Here is a 19332-nt window from a genome sequence, read left to right as displayed (position 1 = left end):
GTGTTCTGTTACATTGCATTCTGGTCAACTCAGGATGCTGTCACTTGAGAAAAAAACATGTACGTGGTTTAACTTTGTTAAAGAGGCTATTTGTAAGTTTTGTTAAAGCAGCTGTTTACTTACCTTCAGCCATCATTGCATTTACAAGAGGGGCTACTTCACGGCTGATTGGTCCCTTCAGTGACTTGATAAAGTGGCGAGATGGTCTGGCTGAGCTGAAGAAAGCTGGTTCCCATGCTAACTTAAGCAGACAGAAAGTAATAGAAATCGAAGTAAAACAAGATTTAAGATTGGTGTTGCTTCCCACCACTGGAGACAGCTCTTGGTGAGTAAAGAAATAAAGTTTGGTGCTGAAGATTTCTTCAAGATTGGTAAGTAAACGCCTGTTACAAATAGTTTATTTAATCCTAATGTTTCCAATAGCGGTTCTGAGATCAAATAAGCCAGGCTATGCAACAAAGATTTTTGTCACATTGCGTCATTATATATGTTGCTGAGTATAACAAACTCTAGTAATCACTTATGAAAAATAAGCCCTGAACATATTCCTTTCCACACCCACAGTGGATTATTGAAGTGGGAGTATTATTTGAGGGCCAGTGTCTAAGCTCTGTAATTTAATGTAAGCTTCGGTGATACTTAATAAGATTATTTAAAGACCACTCTGTTGTTTTATCAGTTCCATACTTGTGCTCTTCCTTTACAACTGAATGTAATTATTTAGCTTTGGATAAATAGACTCTGCCTCTTGCCCACCCTGTCACTGTGTTTGCTGTTAGTCATCAGAGCTCTGACCCCGTCTACACACATACATGCACACACACTCTAGGTCTGTCAGTCAGTAACTAAAGCTGCACCCAGAGGGACAGACTTTGATCAATGCACACAAACACACACTCACACCCAGAGGTAGACTAATATATTCTTGGTCATGAACAATCTCCTCCAACAAACAAGCAAACCGAGGTTGTAGTCACAAAGGCAAGCACAGCTAATGTAATAGATATCGAACCTGCAAGAAATTAAACAATTCACTGCAGTAATGCTTACAGGTAAACAAGTGAAAGAACTCTACAGAGAGACACATCATACGCACACAACTGGAGGTAGTGCATTAAAAATAATGATGCATAATAAATGCTAGATAACAAGATTCCTCTCTTACATAATAGATGAGTCCTGTCAAATCATGCCAAGTGGTGTGTGATTATTTGTTTCACAGGGCAACTAGTGTCTACCCAGATTAACGCTGTGTGGTGAAATTTATTTGACACAATGTGGTAAAAGATTTAAGATTTAAAGGCAATTTTTATTAGAAAAACTTATTTTTTTAATTTTTATAAAAGCTCTACAACAACAAAAAATACAGTGACATTTTTAAACAAAAGAACAAAATACTTCTGGCATGATCTAAAAAAAAAAAACCCCCAAAAAAAGAAAAATCTATAAACATATTGCTCAGTATTACATCACAAGTACAAAATTCTGTCACAAAACGGAAAAAAAGACTATTATTAATATTATTTGTTAGTAGTCGTGATGCATTCACAGGTGCACGGAGAGAAAACAGGCTCTCAAGGACATTTTGCAATCAAAGGGTTTTCAGATCTGACTGTGAGCTCCCACACGTTACTCACACGACATTTGCGTGCCGGCAGTTGTTTGCTCACTGATCAAGTACTTGGCCTTCAGGCTTAATGAAAGAAACATCACACTGCTTTTTTTATCCAAGCAATCTGACGTGATACATTGTAAGCCCCTCAGCCTACATGTGGAGGACAAAACGGATTTTAACAGGTGCTCTCAGAGTGGCAGGTGTTATGATGGTGTGCCTGCATTGCAAAACCACAATATGTCAAATGATCCTACAGATTCTGCCCGATGTTGCCCACTAAATCAACGAGGAAATTGCTTGGAAAAGTTATGGACACCCATGTGACGGTCTGTGTGTGGCTCATCATGGAAGCTCTGCCTTCACTTTAACTACTTACAATACATACCAGTATCTTTTTGATGAAATCAATTGCTTGCCGCAGCTAAATTTATTATCGATTTCCTACACTTAACAAGATCCATTTCTAGGAGAACAGACAGATATTGAACAAGAATTGACGCCTTTTCCCTTCATTAAAGTAGCCACCAGCTTTGGGATCATAATGCCTCTCTTTGTGAGCCCCGCAGCTTTCGAACAGCACGTCTTCCCAGAAAGTCGTCATACTTTTGATTGTGTTTCAAAGTCGTGATCATTATCAAAAGCATCGCTGCAACCTCTTTGTTCTCATTGGGAAACTTTGAAACAACTTTCTTTCCGTTTTCCTCTTATCTGGGAACAACATGGTTGGTTCCGACACTGCAGCAGCAGCAGAAGCAGCAGCAGCGCTCTCTTCATCTAGCCTCCACTCGGCAGAGGCGTGGAGTTAAACCCATGGGTGCCATCTGGGCATCCCTCCAGTGAGCTTCCTGGCTGGCTTCACATCAGTGTTAGTGTCTCTCTGTCTGTCCCCACCTTCTCAGTCGGAGTCATCACCACCGTCGTCGTCGTCTGAGCTCGGGCCCTCATCCTCTGAGGAGCTGGGGTCCTTGGTGCTGGCTTCTGAGATCATGCCATCTGAACTGTCAATCTCTATGGACGTCTCTGACAGGTAGAGATGGATGGCCCTCGCTGGGTGGCTGGGATACACACATGCACATACAGAGGGGACAGGGAGACAAGCACGATGGGGAGGTAAGAGCAACATGGCACACACGCACACGCACACGCACACACACACACACACACACACACACACACACACAGGGATATGCATTCATGCATGACATATATTCATGAATTATTGATGTACATGCATGTGCAGAAGTGACACACAACAGGAAGAGGACCAAGACAAGCAGACAGCAACACAAACACAGCAGCAGGTACAAAGGGTTAGCATCGCACAGGGTTAAGTCGTCCCAAGTTGAGAGCGAAGTTTGGTTTAAAGTATCTGTTTACCCATCTGCATCTGATTTGGGTGAAATTATTTCCTTCCTTCGCCAAGTTTCTCAGTGAAAGATTTGGTTTGAAGTCTGAAGAAGTATAATCAACCAAAATGACAGTAAAGTTGTCAACTTTTCCTGAAGAGGCTTGGCTTTTGAAGTCTGGTACGCACGTTATCACAACACACTTTTCACGGTAAACAGTTATGGCAGCTATTACAGAGAGATCTGAAAACCCAAGAGACAGGCAAAGAAGTCCCACATGCCCAGAAAGAAGCTGTTTTGACAAAATAGCTCATTGTTCAAAACAGACAATACATCATCAGATATTGTTTTTAAAAAATGCCACTTTGTCAATGAAATTTAGAATTAATATTGCATTTAATTATGTGCTCATAATTGTGTTTTCTTTTCTATAAAAGTATAAAATGTCTGTTTCCAACAAGTGCTCACCATCAACTTTTGATTATTTGATATTTCAGTCACAAAATCAGTGGAATAACACCACAGAATCTCAGAAAAATACAGCGATACAACTTCAGTAGTGAAAAAGAACAGAAATGTACACCAGCTTCCTCCTGCAGGTTCAGATGAACTTCAGTAAAGACAGCTAACATATATGACCACTCAAATGAGAGCTGATAAAAGCTTTGTATGGGGTTTCATAATATTTCCCATCATCCGGTAATTAAAATTAAATTTCAATAGAATATGAAACTGCTCATTCATTGTTCCAGGGTTTCCATTGTTTGTTGAAATAATATATCAAACATGTGGCTTGCACTACATTAGTACGTTAGGGGTCAAAATAGTAGGGAAGTAAACAGCAGGAATACACCATTGTTCTACCTCTACATCATCAAAACATTCACTCTAAACAGGAAATGTTTTTGGAAGCCCATTTAGCTGAACAAGAAAAGATGGGCCGATAAAACAGTTGGTTCTCTCAAGGAATGAAAGGCACATGGTGATATCATAAAACAGCAGTCTGGCTAAAGTTCTGCACTTAGAGCTTTCTACACAAAGGCACATTCTCATTTTATTTCTGTGCAATGACAGCTGCCCATCCAGGTTTGGTACTGTGGTTGGAGAGGAGGCAGGAAGTGAAGCGTCCAGAAGAAAAGAGCCCCAGGCCCCAAGAAGGAGCGCCACATGCTGCGATCCCCAGAGTCAGACGGAGGGAGAGAGAGAGGAAGTGTTTGGTTCTCCTGTTCCTCTCTCTGTCCCCCTCTTCCTCTCCCTCTGTCTGTCTCATGGTCTTACCACGCAGTGGGATCTTTTCTCTCTTTGCGGGGAGCCTCCTCGTTCCCTTCCAGCTGTCTTTGGCTCCTCCTCTTCTTGCACCTCCTGCAGGACACGATGATGATGAGGAGGATGACCACAGCCGCAATACCGCCCCCGATGGCCAGCGCCAGAAGGAGAAGTTCAGAGAAAGAGGCTGTAGGTGAGAAGGAAACAGAGGAATGCAGACTGAGTGTGCATTCTTGACAAAGCAAAAGTGTCATCACTGCTCAGAGCTATTCATATATGAAAGCATATTTTTTCTGGAAATGAATCTGCTGACCTGTGGTGACGACGCGGAGTCGAACCTCTCCAACTGTGCCATGGACATCTGGTGGATTCTTGACCTGGCAGATGTAAGTGCCGTTGTAGGTGAACTTGACCTGTCGAATTATGATGGAGGCGTCACGGCCCATAATGTCACCGTCCCAAACAACCCGCTTCCTGAAAATGCCCTCTAGAGGAGGATAGGGTTTCTGCTGATAGTGGAACACCTATGGAGCAACAATGAGACTGATTGGTTGGTTGTCACAGAGAAAAAGTCATATCCCACTGAGACTGGAGATACTGGGGAAGGATGGTATTTTATTCTCAGAGAGAAAGAAAGACAAGACACAAAACCCGACCTGTTGCATATTTTTCACTCTATTCTCAATATGCACACACACACTCAGACAAACACGGCTGTCTTGGATGCTCCCTTGGGAGCCTGATGACTCACCAACTCCTCTCTTAGTCGACTGAGGGGGTGGATGCTCCTTGATACAATGAGGGAGGTTTGAGATTTGATCACACTTTCTCCAAAACACACAGCCACACACACACTCACCGATTCCTCTCGGCCTGGTACGAGGGGTCTAAAGCTCCAGGAAACCGAGATGGCGTTGACGTTAATAGGAGAGGAAGACTGGAATGTGCACTTGAGACGAACATCTGTCCCATTGACTGCCTCTATCGACCCAGATGTGTATATACGTATCCCGCTGACTTGCAGCATGCCTGCAAAATACAGATATGAGATTACTTCAAAATGCAGAATGCATGGCATACAGAGCAAATTCAATATATACATACATACATAAATGCTTTTTGAAAGAAACACAAATACATATACAAAAATACAGCACATAAGGTGCAGTGTGAATCCACCTTCATCAGTCATTTCTTGCCTAGTGAGTGCATGCAGTGTACCCAGTGACCCTGCCTCTGCCTACGCAGAGCTGCTGCAAGACAAATCCCAGACTCCAAGTTGTCACTATATCTGTATTAGAGACATATAGTATATTACACACTGAAATCTTTCAGATTAGTCCAAATGCTGAGAGTATGAGATTAGATCTGCCATCAGTAAGTGAACTCCCTTCAAAAATCTGCTTCATTACATCCTGAAAGTCTGGACTGGTTCAGATCTGTGACACTATGAATAATAGCCACTTTAGCTACACTAATGCAGCTGGGACAGCGCTGAAATTGAGAGTCTGCTGTATATTATATGGATATGGACTATATCAATCTTTACAGTATGCGATACACCTATTAGATGGAAAACGAATGGACTGGAAGAGCGGAGAAAGATATTGGCAACAATTTGGCTCTTCCACATAATGATGGATGGAGCACCCCAGAATGGAGTCAGCACGGACACACACGTACCCTGCAAAGAAACACACACATGCATTTACTGTGTCAGACAGAGACATGCCTAAAATGGAGTTCCTGCCAAGCAGGTTGTCAAGCATCAGGTCAGAAACCAGTCGATCACATCTCCCTCTCGCTGAGCTTTTAGAGTATTTGTTAGTTAGTTTAACAAGGCAGATCCAACCATATTCTGAAGCTAAAGTCTGAGTCTCTATGGAAGTCTATGTGCAGACTGTCTAGTCAAAATCACCTAGGCTATTTTTAGGGAAAGCTCCATATGCCCTAATAATATCAGGAGCCATGTCTAGCTTTATTAAAGTCAATGTCCTGGCACACAGCAGAACGCCCGTCTGCAGAGCTAGCAGCCACAATCTGCCATGGGTACTCAAGGCTTGTCCTAACGTCATTAGCACACTCCAAAAGAGGACCTTGAAGAACAATCCAAACACGTGATGAGAGTTTTAACTATCTGAAACACTTGAGTCTGACTAAAGGGCTGTTTTTTACTCAATCACAAGAGTACATGTGTCATCCAGGGCTTCATTTTTTATTGATGCAGTCAGGAAGCATTGATAAGGGTTACATGCAACACTTTCACAGTGGTTGATATTGTATTGTAAAGATTTTCAGCCTTACAAAAGAGGGTTAGGCTCTATTCAGCAATTTAAACTGTGGTTTAGGTAAACTACAATGGTTTTGCCTAATGCTGAATGGTAATATAAGGCTCTAGGCATAGAAATAACAAAAGTTTAGGGAAGAAGGAAAATTGAGCCACATCATTTCCTCTGCATTATAATTACGGTGAGCATTAGGGCAGGAGGTAACTAGGAAAATGTCAGCAGGGTCTTGGCTCCTCCAGCAGCATGTTCTGTTCCTTATCAGGCTGGTAAGAGTTTCCTGTGGTCTGGGATGAGAGAGCGGGACAACCAGACAGCCCCCGCACAGCATTAAACAGACAGGCTTCTCTCTCATCGCCCGGCCCTAACGGCACTCTAACAGCTTAATGTGTTTTAAATGAGCTCGATGAAACCTGGGAGGAATGGAAACAAGTGAGCAATACAGGCAGAGTACATACTGTAAGAAATGTCCATCTCTGCAATTGTCAGGTCTTGTTTAAAATGGATTTAAATTGTATTTTTCCTGAATGAAAAAAAAAATGTGCAGATGCAATGACAGCAGTATACGCTTATTTTGTGATTATTCTGCAGCAGTATGTTAAAAAATAAGGCAGGTAATTCAACTTGTATCAATAAATTGCTGCTTAAGTCAAGAAAGATGATGAAACTGGTTTACAGTGAAACAAATCTTATCCAAGTGGCAGATATTTTTGCTGTCATAAAGGAAAAAAAGATTTTTACTTTATTTCAATATAATAATTTGCTCTGATGGATGAATTTGGAAGGGAACAAGCTTCCTCTCACACCATCCTCTCTCTCCTCCTCATCTACCTGGCAGTGTATAGAAACACTGAAGTTAGTGGATTAAACTGCATGTATTTAGGATATTCATTAAACAGATTGCATCAGCACTTGCTGTCTCAGTGCAGCCAGTAATTACTCCCTCGCTGGCTCAAAGGTGAAGATGTGTGTGTCTGCCCGCGTGCCTGTGTGTGTGTGTGTGTGTGTGTGTGTGCGTGTGTGGAATCTCAGTAGAACAGTCCAAGCCACCCTTTAAAATTCTCATCTTCCATATTCCATGTGAAGGTTGACAAAGAGATGGTGGAGTGGGAGCAGAAACTACTTTATATTGAATGGTATGTCACGGAAAAATGATTACCCGCCCTGTTAAGAAGTAAGTGCTTCATTTCAAACTATACTTTCTGCTTTCTAGCCATTGGTTACAGATCAATGTCAGTCTGTCATTCGGTCTGTTCATCACTTTGGTAAAGACTGAAACATCTCTTCACCTGCTGGATGGGTTGCTTTGAAATTGTACACAGATGTTCATGGTTCCCAGAGAATAAATCCTAAAAACAATGGTAAATTTTTGACTTTTCCTGTTACAATGAGGTTGACATAATGACAGAATCTAGGTAGGACACCTATGTTGCCCTCAGGGTGAATTGTACAAACTTTGGGCATCACTTAACTTTTCATCTAGCACCACCATCAGGTTAACATTTTATTCTGCCAGATACTCAGGGTTATAACCAAATGAATACCTGAAAAACTATTGACAGGCCCACCTGAGCTTCACTTCACTTGTGTTTGGTGCTAATGAACAAATGTTAGCCTGCTAACACGCTAAATTAAGACAGGGAACATGGTAAATATTATACCTGCAAAACATCAACATTTTAATACTGTTATTATCAGCATGTTAGCATTTATTGGCATTTATCCCAAAGTGCTACTGTAGTACAGCCTCATAGACCCACTAACGCAGCTCTTGACTCTAGAGCATTGAGAAGAACATTCATCGCTCATCAAATCCATATCCCCAGTTAAACCCCTCTGTTTCTACATCCTCATTTTAGAGAGTATAATGCACATGATTGGCTTAGCAATATAGCAATGTCTATCCCCCTCTACCACATTCCTCATAAGCTCATAGTGAAATGAATCATCATGTTTCATAATTCAGGAGAGAAAGCAGGTCCTCAAGGCCAAAACACCTCATTTTGAATTAGCCATTCTATTTACAGTACTTTAATCTAAATAAGTATTGCTAATCTCCTTTCAACGAGAAAAAAACCCTTTCAACTTTGCCGTCTTCTGACACAAGCTAGGCTGATTAAGAATTAAGGTTAATTGGGCCTTTTTGAAGACAGAATGGATATAAGTGGAATGACAGAAGAGTTTTAACCATGTACAGTGCCTCAATTGCTACAATAATTTGTCTCTGTGGCTAAAAGTACATGATCACCATTTAATCAGTCATTAGCAGGCACTAATTGGTGGGGAGGGTGTGTGCCATTACATGAGCAAAGGCATTTAGTACGCAGAATTTTTCTCACTTAGAGAAATAGAGAGAGCTCAAGTGACGAACAAGAACGGGGTGATTGAGTAGATGAGTGGGTAAGGAGTGCGTGGATGGAGCCAGAGGACAACAACGTGATGGAAAATGCATTATTCTATATAAGTGCAGTCTGTAAGGAGAAGATAAGATAATACTGCTTTGTTGTTTGCCTACTTCTGCGTCCATTCTTCTTCTCCAACATGTCTTTGTCCAGTATAAGTCGCTCACTTGTTTATGTCTGGACATCCTGCCAGTGCTGACCACACCCAGCATCCAGAGACAGAGAGATAGAGAGCTTTCATGGCTTATTAAGATGGAGTTATGTACGCTACAGAGGAGGGAAGGGCCAGAGTGCGGACAAATGTATGAATTTATCCTACCTGTGTTTCAAATATTGCACACACTGTCTCACATGCTGTAGTTTTATTGTAAAATACTTGCAGCATATTATAAAACAAGATCATTAGAGACTGAAATCCAAAAATGTATATGTTATATCTTTCATGGGACATTAACTGAAATGATACAATACTTATAGTTTATTTGGTCAGGTATCTCAAGTTGGCACAAAGATGCTGAGTCTATCAAATTTCAGATTATATAATAAAAGGCATCATCTGTATTTATTCAAACACCTCTGCTTCATTTTTCCCTAAAGTTGTTAAATGTTGTAAAACATGAAGGAGATTTATTACACTCTACACTGGTAATTAAAAAGTCGAAATTAGAATAAATTGGTCTTTTTGTCAAGTGTGCTGACATTTTGTTACCTGATTGCCTGAACTTGAAACATACTGGGGACAATTAAAGACTTTCCTACGTGGGAGTTTACCTCAGATCAGCACCTTACTGTATCTAACACAAAATTATGGGAAATGTGTGTGTGTGTGTGTGTGTGTGTGTGTGTGTGTGCATGTGTGCGCGTGTGCGTGTGTGAGAGGAAGTATTATTTTTGTCAATGTAAACTCCAGATGTTTGTATTCATGAATATATATAGCTTTTTTGGAATAAGTGGAATAGGCCATATACATGCATGCATATTGGACTTGGAACCTTTAAGGGGGGGGGTCACTATTGGCACAAGTCCATACACACACACACACACACACACACACACACACGGACACACTCTGTTAGATGTACCAGTGTTGGCGTTAGTCCATAATATCTGTCAATACATTCAATATATCACAACAAGATGAACTTGCTGAACCTTTAAAAAAAAAACATTCATCTACCGTAAAATAATCAAACCAAGCCCACTTGAGTATGATTAGGTTTGCTTGGCTTGGCTGTCATCCCAAGACTGTATAAAGCCTTCCAAGGGGGCAGAAAAAATATCAAGTGCTGTTTGACCTGCCCATAAAATATTTCACCTAGTGTTTTCAAGTGCATAAACCCAGCCATGTTTTATAGTGTCTTTAGTCTCACATTGCCAGATATGCATGTGCTATGTCAGTGCAAACAACTGGCAGAGGTCATTCTCCTATAGCTGAAAGAAATACGCTGTTTTTTTGTTTTGTTTTTAATGATTATCCACTGCCTCAACCCTGCGAGTAACTGCTGCTACGTCTGTAAAAGCTGCAACACATGCAGTTTATAATGGTTTTGTAATTTTTAAAAAACCTGAGTCCTTGATTTCAGACTGAGGGAGACAAAAGGAGGCTTCTTATTTCTAACTGAAGACGACAACTGTCAGTGGGAGATTTCATCAGCTTTAGGTAGTGAGCTAATCAGTGTAATGTTAGTTCCTCAAACTGGCTGCTGATTTTTGTAATGTTTCCAGGTGACTTGTTTTAAAACAAGAACCCTGTAAGAAGGTATTCACTGGGCTTTTGATGGATTTTGATGACATTGTGCTGAAGAACTGAGAGTAAAGTTAACAGGTCCCAGGTTAAGAGTCATCACCCCTGTCTAAAAAGCTGACATAAAATTAGCATTGTTCTTAGTACCGGTGAAGACCTAGCACATTTTAACATAACCTGTAGCCCCACAAACGCTTGGTTAATATTGCACCTACCAAGCTCGTGAGTCAGACATGCTAATGTTTGCAGCTTACATTAGAACAAAAATACACTGTTTAATCAGTTTTTTACACTTTTGTTCTACCTTTTTGTCTTTGGAAAGATTTAAAAAGTCAGTATGTGGAGAAATCCAAATCTTGACAGGCCTGCTGTGCCTAGTTACAGTTGCAAGGCTATGACTGGACAATTACTGGACTGAATATTTGACTCTATATTTGTTATCTAAACAATGTACTCAGAAAGTGCACTGTATGTCAAGGCGGCACAGATACTGTTTGTTCTGCAAAAAATGCTCACCTCTTCCTTGGACCGTGTTGAAACTTTCTACCGCATTTGGCTATAATTTCTCAGCTAGTTCAGACATTCTGCCAACAGATAAACAAAAATACAGACCTGTCTCTTCAGATTTATTTATTCCACTTAGTAACTGTTACCAAGGCTAGCATTTCCAAAACTTTAGTGTTTTCAGGCCATTCTGGGTGTGTTTCACACTGCAGCGTGGCATGCTTGGCATATTGAACTTGTGTCATAACTGCTCAGCAAACATTCTCTGGTATTCTAAATATTTTCCTTGAATATTTTAAAAACAGTCCACACAGTGAACAAAACATGCCTGCCTCACTACACAATCCAGATCTTGATGTAAGTTTTATGTCGCCTTTTAGGCTGAGAGCTTGTTAATGCAGTTATTCAAAAATATGCAGATTTATAAACAGCAAAGCAGAGCTGTTTTTTTTTTTTTAAAAAGGATTACTATATCCATGATCAGATGGTAGGTCTACATCATGATATCCAAGAACGCCATGGGGATAGCAAACAGTTACCAGTCATTGAGATGTTTCCTTTACATTATACACTGTAGACCTGATAATTCCATTGCAAAGAGAATATTAAGTCTTCTTGGACTTTAAGAGAGGAGGACACACTGCAGGAGTTGGCCTGACTCTCTGAATCAGGAAATTGGTTTCATTACATTATTCCCCAGACTATGTGTGTTTGTGCCTTTCCTCTCTTCATTACGGCTCCCAAACAAAGGGACCACCAGAGGAAACCTGATTTTCTGTTGCACCGGTTTTGGAGGAAACACTTAGGAGAGGACCAAACACACAAAGAGCTCAGTGGAATACAAAGAGCCTCTTCTCTTCTTTGTGAGAGGTTTCACAAGCCCAGGTTAGTTTTTCCTGAGTTAGTTTTTTTTTAACAATGCCTGTCTTTCATGCAGGCCTGGACTGGGGGCTGGGAATAGCAGGTTCAGGTAACAGTATGCTCGCAGAGGAGGAGGACACAGAGTTGAGGGAGAGGATCAGTGTTGAGTGGTGTAATGGGAGGGAACCCCTGAGATCCACACAACTGTGTGTACCATACTGAGCTGTATATTTTCTCTGTAAAGGCTTCCATTGATTCCACAGTCATGAACATGCAGCTGTGCCAAAACAAGCAAATACACTATACGACCAAAGGTATGTGCTTATATACTGTACTTTTGTGTGCTTTTGTTCTGGGGCTGTTTTGCGTAGTTTGGGGCCCCTTTGTTCCAGCGAAGGGAAATCTTAATGTCGACATTGTGCTTTCAACTTTGCCGCAAAGGTTTGTAGGAGCTCCTGTTTCATCATGACAGTAACCCTGTGCATAAGGCCGTGTTCATAAAGAGAGTTTCTGAGTTTGGGACGGAAAAAGCGCAACCTCAACCCCATCCAGTGCCTTTGGGACGTAAGTGAATGGTGACTGCAGGTCAGGCTTTATCACCCAACATCAGTCGCCTGCCTTAAGAATGTGTTTGTGGTTGAATGGGAGCAAATCCCTGCAGCCAGGTTCTAAAATCTTGTGGAAGAGCAAAGGCTGTCAAAGCAGAAGATTTACGCACATGGTTTTGGAATGACGTGCACAAAAGGTGTAAGATTCAGGGATCCACATACTTTTGGTCTTCTAATGAATGAATGTAACCGGAATGATAAAAATTAACACCTACCATAATTAAAGGACCACCTTGCTTTCACTTCAACACAATATTCAGCCCTTATCTGTAAAAGTTACAATCTTTTATTTATTAATTTTTTAAGATATATTAATTATTATTATTGGTGCTAATCTCTCTGTTTCTGTGCACACAACCCCCAGGTCACTTGAAAATCAAATAGAGTTGGCAGGGTTGAAGGAGTTTGACTTTCTGCAGGTGGCTCTGCAGAAAGTCAAACTTTCATCCACGTTGACTATCCTTCCTCATGCCTATTCCTTCAAACAAAGCTGGAATATATGTACCACAGCCAGAGAGACAAACCTGACACCAGGAGTATGAAACAGCAAATCTAAAAGCCTGGATTCACTCAACACAGTGGTTATAAAAAGTCTACACACTCCTGTTAAAATGGCAGGTTTTTGTTCCGCTTTCAACCCTACAGAAGTATGAACCAAACTGTAGACAGGTCCAGAAGTGTGTCGGAAAACACTCTAAAGGTCAGTCCAAACTGAGACTTTTTTAAACTCTTTCTTCCTCTCCTTCTCTCCCCCTCCACCTGCTTCCTCCAGGCCAATCGTAATTCATCAGGCAGCGGCGTCTAGAGGAAACAAGTAGTGGGTGAGTGAGGATAAGAGTTTAATCCATCAAACCTCGTCCACTCCCACCTCACAGCTGACTCAACAACTTCTCCCCAGGATTACAAACTCCTGAGGGGAGGTCCAATGCGTACGCTTCGATCCAACTCACTCTAAGCCCACAGGGCTTCTGTTGGACAGACGATCCAACCCTCAAAAGACAGTCTTAGTTTCACATATTTAATATGAAGCTAGACTGGCTGTGTGTTTGGTGTCCTGCAGTGATATGAGTCAGAGCCAATCCAGTCCCACTGAGACTTCCACCTCTGCCCCTGAGCAGATGATCAAGTCAGCGAATGACAATATATATACACAGATCAGAAACAACACTGTGGAGGAGGTACAGACCTCTGCTCTTTCCTTCAAGGGGCACACCACCAGTTTTACAATTGAGGATCAGTTTAGTGGTCACACAACTTACTACTCAGCCTGTGGAAACAGTCGTATGTTTTCTGCGGCTATGACCGGAGTATTTAAAGCAAGACTATGTATGTAGGGAGCAGACCAGAATTAGCAAAGGGCTAAAAGCATGTTAAAAGAAGTATTCCTCCCCCGTGTAGCTACTGGAAAAAACAACAGTCCTTTGGCGGCAGGCATACCCAACCTCGGCTGTCATGGTTACAATAATAAACATACGGACTGTACCAATAGCGCCATACCTGCCTTCGTCGACGTGGTTACTAAAATAATGTCACGGCTTGATTAGGTTTAGGCACTAAAACTACTTGATTATGTTCAGGAAAAGATCACGGTATGGGATATTAAAAAAAAGTATTACGTCAACATTAGATGATCTTTGTTGTCATGGTTACAATGGTTAACTTTGTTGAACGGTCATGGATAATAGAAACAACATAAACTGCAACTTTCACATGGGTTTCCTGTTTTGTTGACCTGTCTATCCACCCCGACCTCCTCCTGATGCGGACTTTGTCGCTCTATAGACTACATGACCACACTTTTCCGTCTGCTCTTGTCATAATTACTACAGCCGTTAGATGTCGCCTAACAATAAAAGTTAACAAACATAGGTCGTATTAACCTGCTGCACAGATGACCTTTGGGCTCGTTTTTTTTTTTTGTTTTTTTTTCAGGAAGACAGTCTCTGATATAAGCAAGAATAGAAAATGGATCTTGGACTGCTGTCCTATTTTTTTGCAAGTGTTCCAGAGCTAGCTTGAAACGCTGTCTTGTATATGTCAATGACATGGGCATCAACAGAAATTAATGAGGACCATCTAGCAGCCTGTCCTTCACCTGCCCCACCCACAAACCCCTCCCCTTCTCTCCTCAGCTTACACACTTATTCACTTAAATAGCTGAGTACAGTGTCAGATAATTAGAGAGCAAAACCGGATAAGTGGCTGCCTCTGCCACACTTTCAATCTACTGTACAGTTCATTTCAATAGCCAGCATTTTAAACAACAATTGCTGGACATATGGGAGTACAAACAAACTGCCATCTCACAAAGTACCTCTCCCAGCTTGGGAAATTCCACCATCATCATGTTTTTAATCACAAATTATGCAGCAAACGGTAAATGATGATGAAATTCCTCCTGGCTCTCTGTAGATCAGATGACTCAGAAAGATCTGCTGATATTTCTTAGAAACCGTTGATTTATTCCATATGCCGTAAACCCTAGCAGAGTTTTGGCTCTCGCTGGAAGATCCAACTGTTTACCACAATTCTAAATAGTTTTGAGATGAGAGACCAGCCAAAAAAGAATATGTAAGAGAGCGACTAATGAACAGAAACCCATGCTCACGGATGTGCCGCATTTTGCATTTGAACAGATGCAGAACATTGACCGTGTGTGTGTGTGTGTGTGTGTGTGTGTGTGTGTGTGTGCACAGACACTCAAAACTCAGATGAATCTGCAAACACAAACACTTCCTAATCAGTGAGAAATGTATTTGGAATCCCTGTTTACATTTTCAGCGGAGCGCAGCCACATTACACAGGGAGCATCTCGCCTTCGCACTCCGACACTTCACAGATGCGCCCTAAGCCCTCTGTGTTGGGGATTGGTGTGTTCTTGCATATGAACGCGTCACTGTCAACTCTACACACCTCAAAGCAATTGAATCAACCCAACACAAAGGCCAGACGTCCTCCAAGGTGTGTCAACACACAGCATGAGCAAAGCATGTCAAATACCACAGCCATGCTTTGTCATTGTGGAGGAGATTAGAGACGCCGGGGCAGAGATATAACTCTTACATCCTGGTAAACAGAAACAAGAAGCTGCTCATCTACTGTAAGCCGAGACAGAGTTAAATGGAGTTAAACGGAAGTCTAAACAACCTGCGCAAAACCTGACATGCTGCAGTCAACAACAGCCAGTTGTTCACCCGTGTGTCTTTGTGTGTGCGTGTCTGCGTTTGTGTGTTAATGTGTGTGCTAAACCTGTAAGTCAGGACAGGTTGGCACACGTCAGCCTGTGAACATTTCATCCTTCCGGTTGAAGAAAATGTTAGAGGAGGACTAAAGGAAGTGAACTAAAGCAAAGAAACAAATAAGGCAGATGTATCGTCAACAGCAGAGGATGAAGAAATGTGAAGACTTTTAATCTCCCGTCTGTGAGAGTAACCTGGTATAAACGGTTAAAACTCATCTAATGTTTCCAGTGTGTTCCTCAGTGTGTTCCTGTGTTGCAGCTGAATTGTTATTTTACCAGGTGGTCAGACACAGGAAAGAATAGGTTTAAATGTAATCTGACACCCAATTACATAAACTTTCACAATAACGATTAACAAATACCAGCACCAGTTGCTTTAAATTAAATTGCCTGAATCTGACACACAGAAAACCTGGAGCTAATAGTTTTATTCAAACACAAGAATAATGGCTGGTCTTTGGGGTCTTTGCATGGACCGCAGCTTGTAAAATAAGTAAAATAACATTTAGACTGAACATCTAATAAAAAAGAACAACCGTTCTTGTGTAAACTATGCAGGAAACATCTTGCAGGACATGCTTATGGAGTGACTGGATGTTCTGTTTTCACGACTGCAGTGCCTCCATCACCATGAGAGTCATGAAACACAAGAGCCTGTCACTGATCCAGCATCTGTTACAACGCACAAACAGGCCTTTAAAAAAAGACCAAATCTGCTCATGTCAGTTCTAGAAAGCAATTCCTCTCTAGTGTTGAGAGTGGAAAAACATTGCTCCCAGAGGTACCCTGACACAGATTACGACTGATAGTATTTTTTTTTTTTCCAAATGCACACTAAACACACTTTCCAGAATAGAAAGTAGTGCGTATCTTTCATAGCGCTGAAATTTTAATACTGCAACACTTGCTGTGGTTATGTTTACAGCAGCGGGAGGAAAAAGAGATTATTCCATTTCGTATATATATCATATATCCTTAAAAACAGGCTCCTTACAGCAAGTCTCCAGATGAATAATGTCTTTGATCTGTGCAATGCACGTCAAAACAGCAGAGAGCCGATGGGTATGTGTGCTGGCTGTGTGCTGTTCTAATGTCGTCTCATTATCTTATTATCTGTAAGAGGGAGAAATGAATAAGGATCATTTTTTTGCACGTATTGAATACCATGCATGTTTCATGAAGATGAGACGGTGAGTCTGCTGGCTCGCGTCATCATGCAATGACATTTTGCCAACACAATAAAGCCAAAGGCAACGGTGATTACACAATAACAGACAAGAACTGAGATGCTGCTGAGCTGTAATCAGTTCCAACATGCTTTTCTCCATCCACATGCCTTCATTTGATCATCTATCCCTCTGTATCCACACAGTATATTTAATCATCCTCCTGCTCAGTCTGTATCAGCCTGCCACTGTTATGTTATGACTGATCTGCAAGCACATGCTCCTTGTAAACATAAGCAGCTTGCTACTACAGTGAATCCCTGCATGGTGCTTTGGCAGTGGATGGACATGTCCAATCAATATAATCCACTTAACTGGGATGGACACAGATTACTTCAAGGTTAAACAACCTGGTGTCTGCTGAATGAATTGCCACTGATAGGCTATACGCCAAATCGCCAGATTTAAAACGTGCTCCATTAGCCGTGCTATTAACCTGCAACATGTGGATGAGAGCAGCTGTAACAAACGGATACGATCTATTAGTGCTTATTTACATGGTTGTGTGTATCTGACAAGTTGTTACGACCCAACTAACATATCCTGGACGCCCTTGTCCGGGAAGCAGGTGGACTTATCTGAGTGCAGAGGGCCAATTCTCGATTCTCTGTGAACGTAAGCACGGATGCACATTAATGGGCAGGAAAGGGGCGAGTGCATTGCATTAAAATCAAAAAACAATGCGGCCAGGATTTATTACCGGCGAATACTTTAGAGTCATTCAGTTGCGAGAAATGACCCCCGCTGTGGCTGTGGCTTTAGCGACCCACCCGGTGCCACTGTGCCAAGTTCTCCACTTCCCAATGACGCACGACGGGCGCTCGGGGATGGAGGTTAGAGGTCCCTGTGGAGCGGTCGCTAATGGACACACCATCATGCTTTTCTCTTTTGCTTTGAACCTCGATTGTCGGGAGCCTGTCTAAAAGGTCATCCTGTTCTGTCTCTAAGATTGTTCTTGGGAAGTGAAAAAAACTGGAAGCTGCAATCTGTTGGAAAGTGATCAAAAAATACACGAGCAAGCAGATACAGGAGAATTCATAGCCTACTTTTTACAATGATATTATACTATTGCTATTTATGATTGTATTTCTTTAGATTGTATTTATAGCTATACAGACTATCGCGTTTTAGGATAAATATAAGCAATCAAAATAATCTGTCAGTGGTTGAGTTATAAAATCTCAAAACAGAAACTTGGATAAATCACTAAACGCTAAACATATAACTCCAAAGGAACGGTGCTGAACAGCGGGACCCCTTAAATCAAAATCACCTTTTCCCTCAGATTAGCCACTCACATCAAACCAGGGTCTCACCTGAAGCTGCCAGTCCAGACAGGACGGTGAAGAAATAGAGCCCCTTTACGCACATTGGATGGACGGCGGGCTGTCCAAAGAAACAACAGACCGGGAGTCAGCAAACCCACTGAGACTCCTCCGCCGACTCACAGAGGCAGGAAACCCGACCGACAAGTCCTCGGATCCACTTCGGAGAGGGCTGAAAACATGAAGTCACGGCGAGCCCTCTGTCTCTCCGAAGACGCGTCCCAACTCGCCGCTGCCCTCACACTTTTCATGTCAGCACCCTCCCACCACAGTTTTCGGGCGGAGTAACAAAGTCATCCGCTCTCCTCGCTGCCTCCTTACCTCTCGCACACATTTTAAACCCAAAGCCGGCAAATTCCCCGAGGGTCACCCGACCTGTTCTGCTGCTGCGTAAAGCACATTTCCATGTCATACCCCAGCTGTTGCGCAAACGTGTGCAGGGAGAGTCATCAGTAGGCCGAAGGTGTTGACACCATATGTAGTCTTGTTATGATCTAATGTTATAGGATGTACCAAGATACAATAAAAAAAAGCATCACTGCTATAAAATGAGCTACACTACATGACTTCATAACATGGTTTTTACATAATTAAACTACTATTACTGTGAGATTAAAGCCTCATGGATTAAATTGTATTCATTTAAATGTTTTACCCTAGTAATCAAACTCAATTAAAACGTCAAATTCTATTAATTAAGTGAAATTAGTCACAGAGATTAATTTTATTAGATAGCTAATGGAGAACTCCATTTCACCAGTTACCACAAATGCACATAACTCAGTGAATATCTGAATACTAACAAGACAGACCAAAGAGCTGACAGCTGATTAGACGTCTTTAATGATGAGATGCTGATGTGTGGGTTTTTCCTTTTGCAGTAATGAGAGGGCAGCAGAAGGCTGGACT

General features: G+C 41.6%; 2 protein-coding genes across 5 annotated transcripts in view; one reads left to right on the top strand and one right to left on the bottom strand.

Annotated features, from left to right (window-relative positions):
- Positions 1–19332, top strand: part of LOC139614355 (apolipoprotein A-I-like) — a 385012-nt gene that overhangs the window by 269822 nt on the left and 95858 nt on the right. The window lies entirely within an intron of this gene.
- Positions 1289–18669, bottom strand: LOC139614348 (myelin protein zero-like protein 2). The gene is made up of 5 exons (XM_071471489.1): positions 18415–18669; positions 5087–5256; positions 4541–4751; positions 4240–4414; positions 1289–2670 (listed from the first exon to the last, which is right to left on the bottom strand). Exons 1-5 carry the CDS (start codon positions 18467–18469, stop codon positions 2511–2513), a joined length of 771 nt encoding a protein of 256 aa, XP_071327590.1. The 5' UTR covers positions 18470–18669; the 3' UTR covers positions 1289–2510.

The sequence above is a fragment of the Trachinotus anak genome, unplaced genomic scaffold (genome assembly GCF_046630095.1).
Source record: "Trachinotus anak isolate AG129_WGS33_773 ecotype Australia unplaced genomic scaffold, CSIRO_AGI_Tana_v1 ptg000034l, whole genome shotgun sequence".
NCBI classification, from domain to species: Eukaryota; Metazoa; Chordata; class Actinopteri; order Carangiformes; family Carangidae; genus Trachinotus; species Trachinotus anak.
The sequence above is the reverse complement of the archived record's forward strand: the minus strand, read 5'-3'. Positions and strand labels throughout refer to the sequence as shown.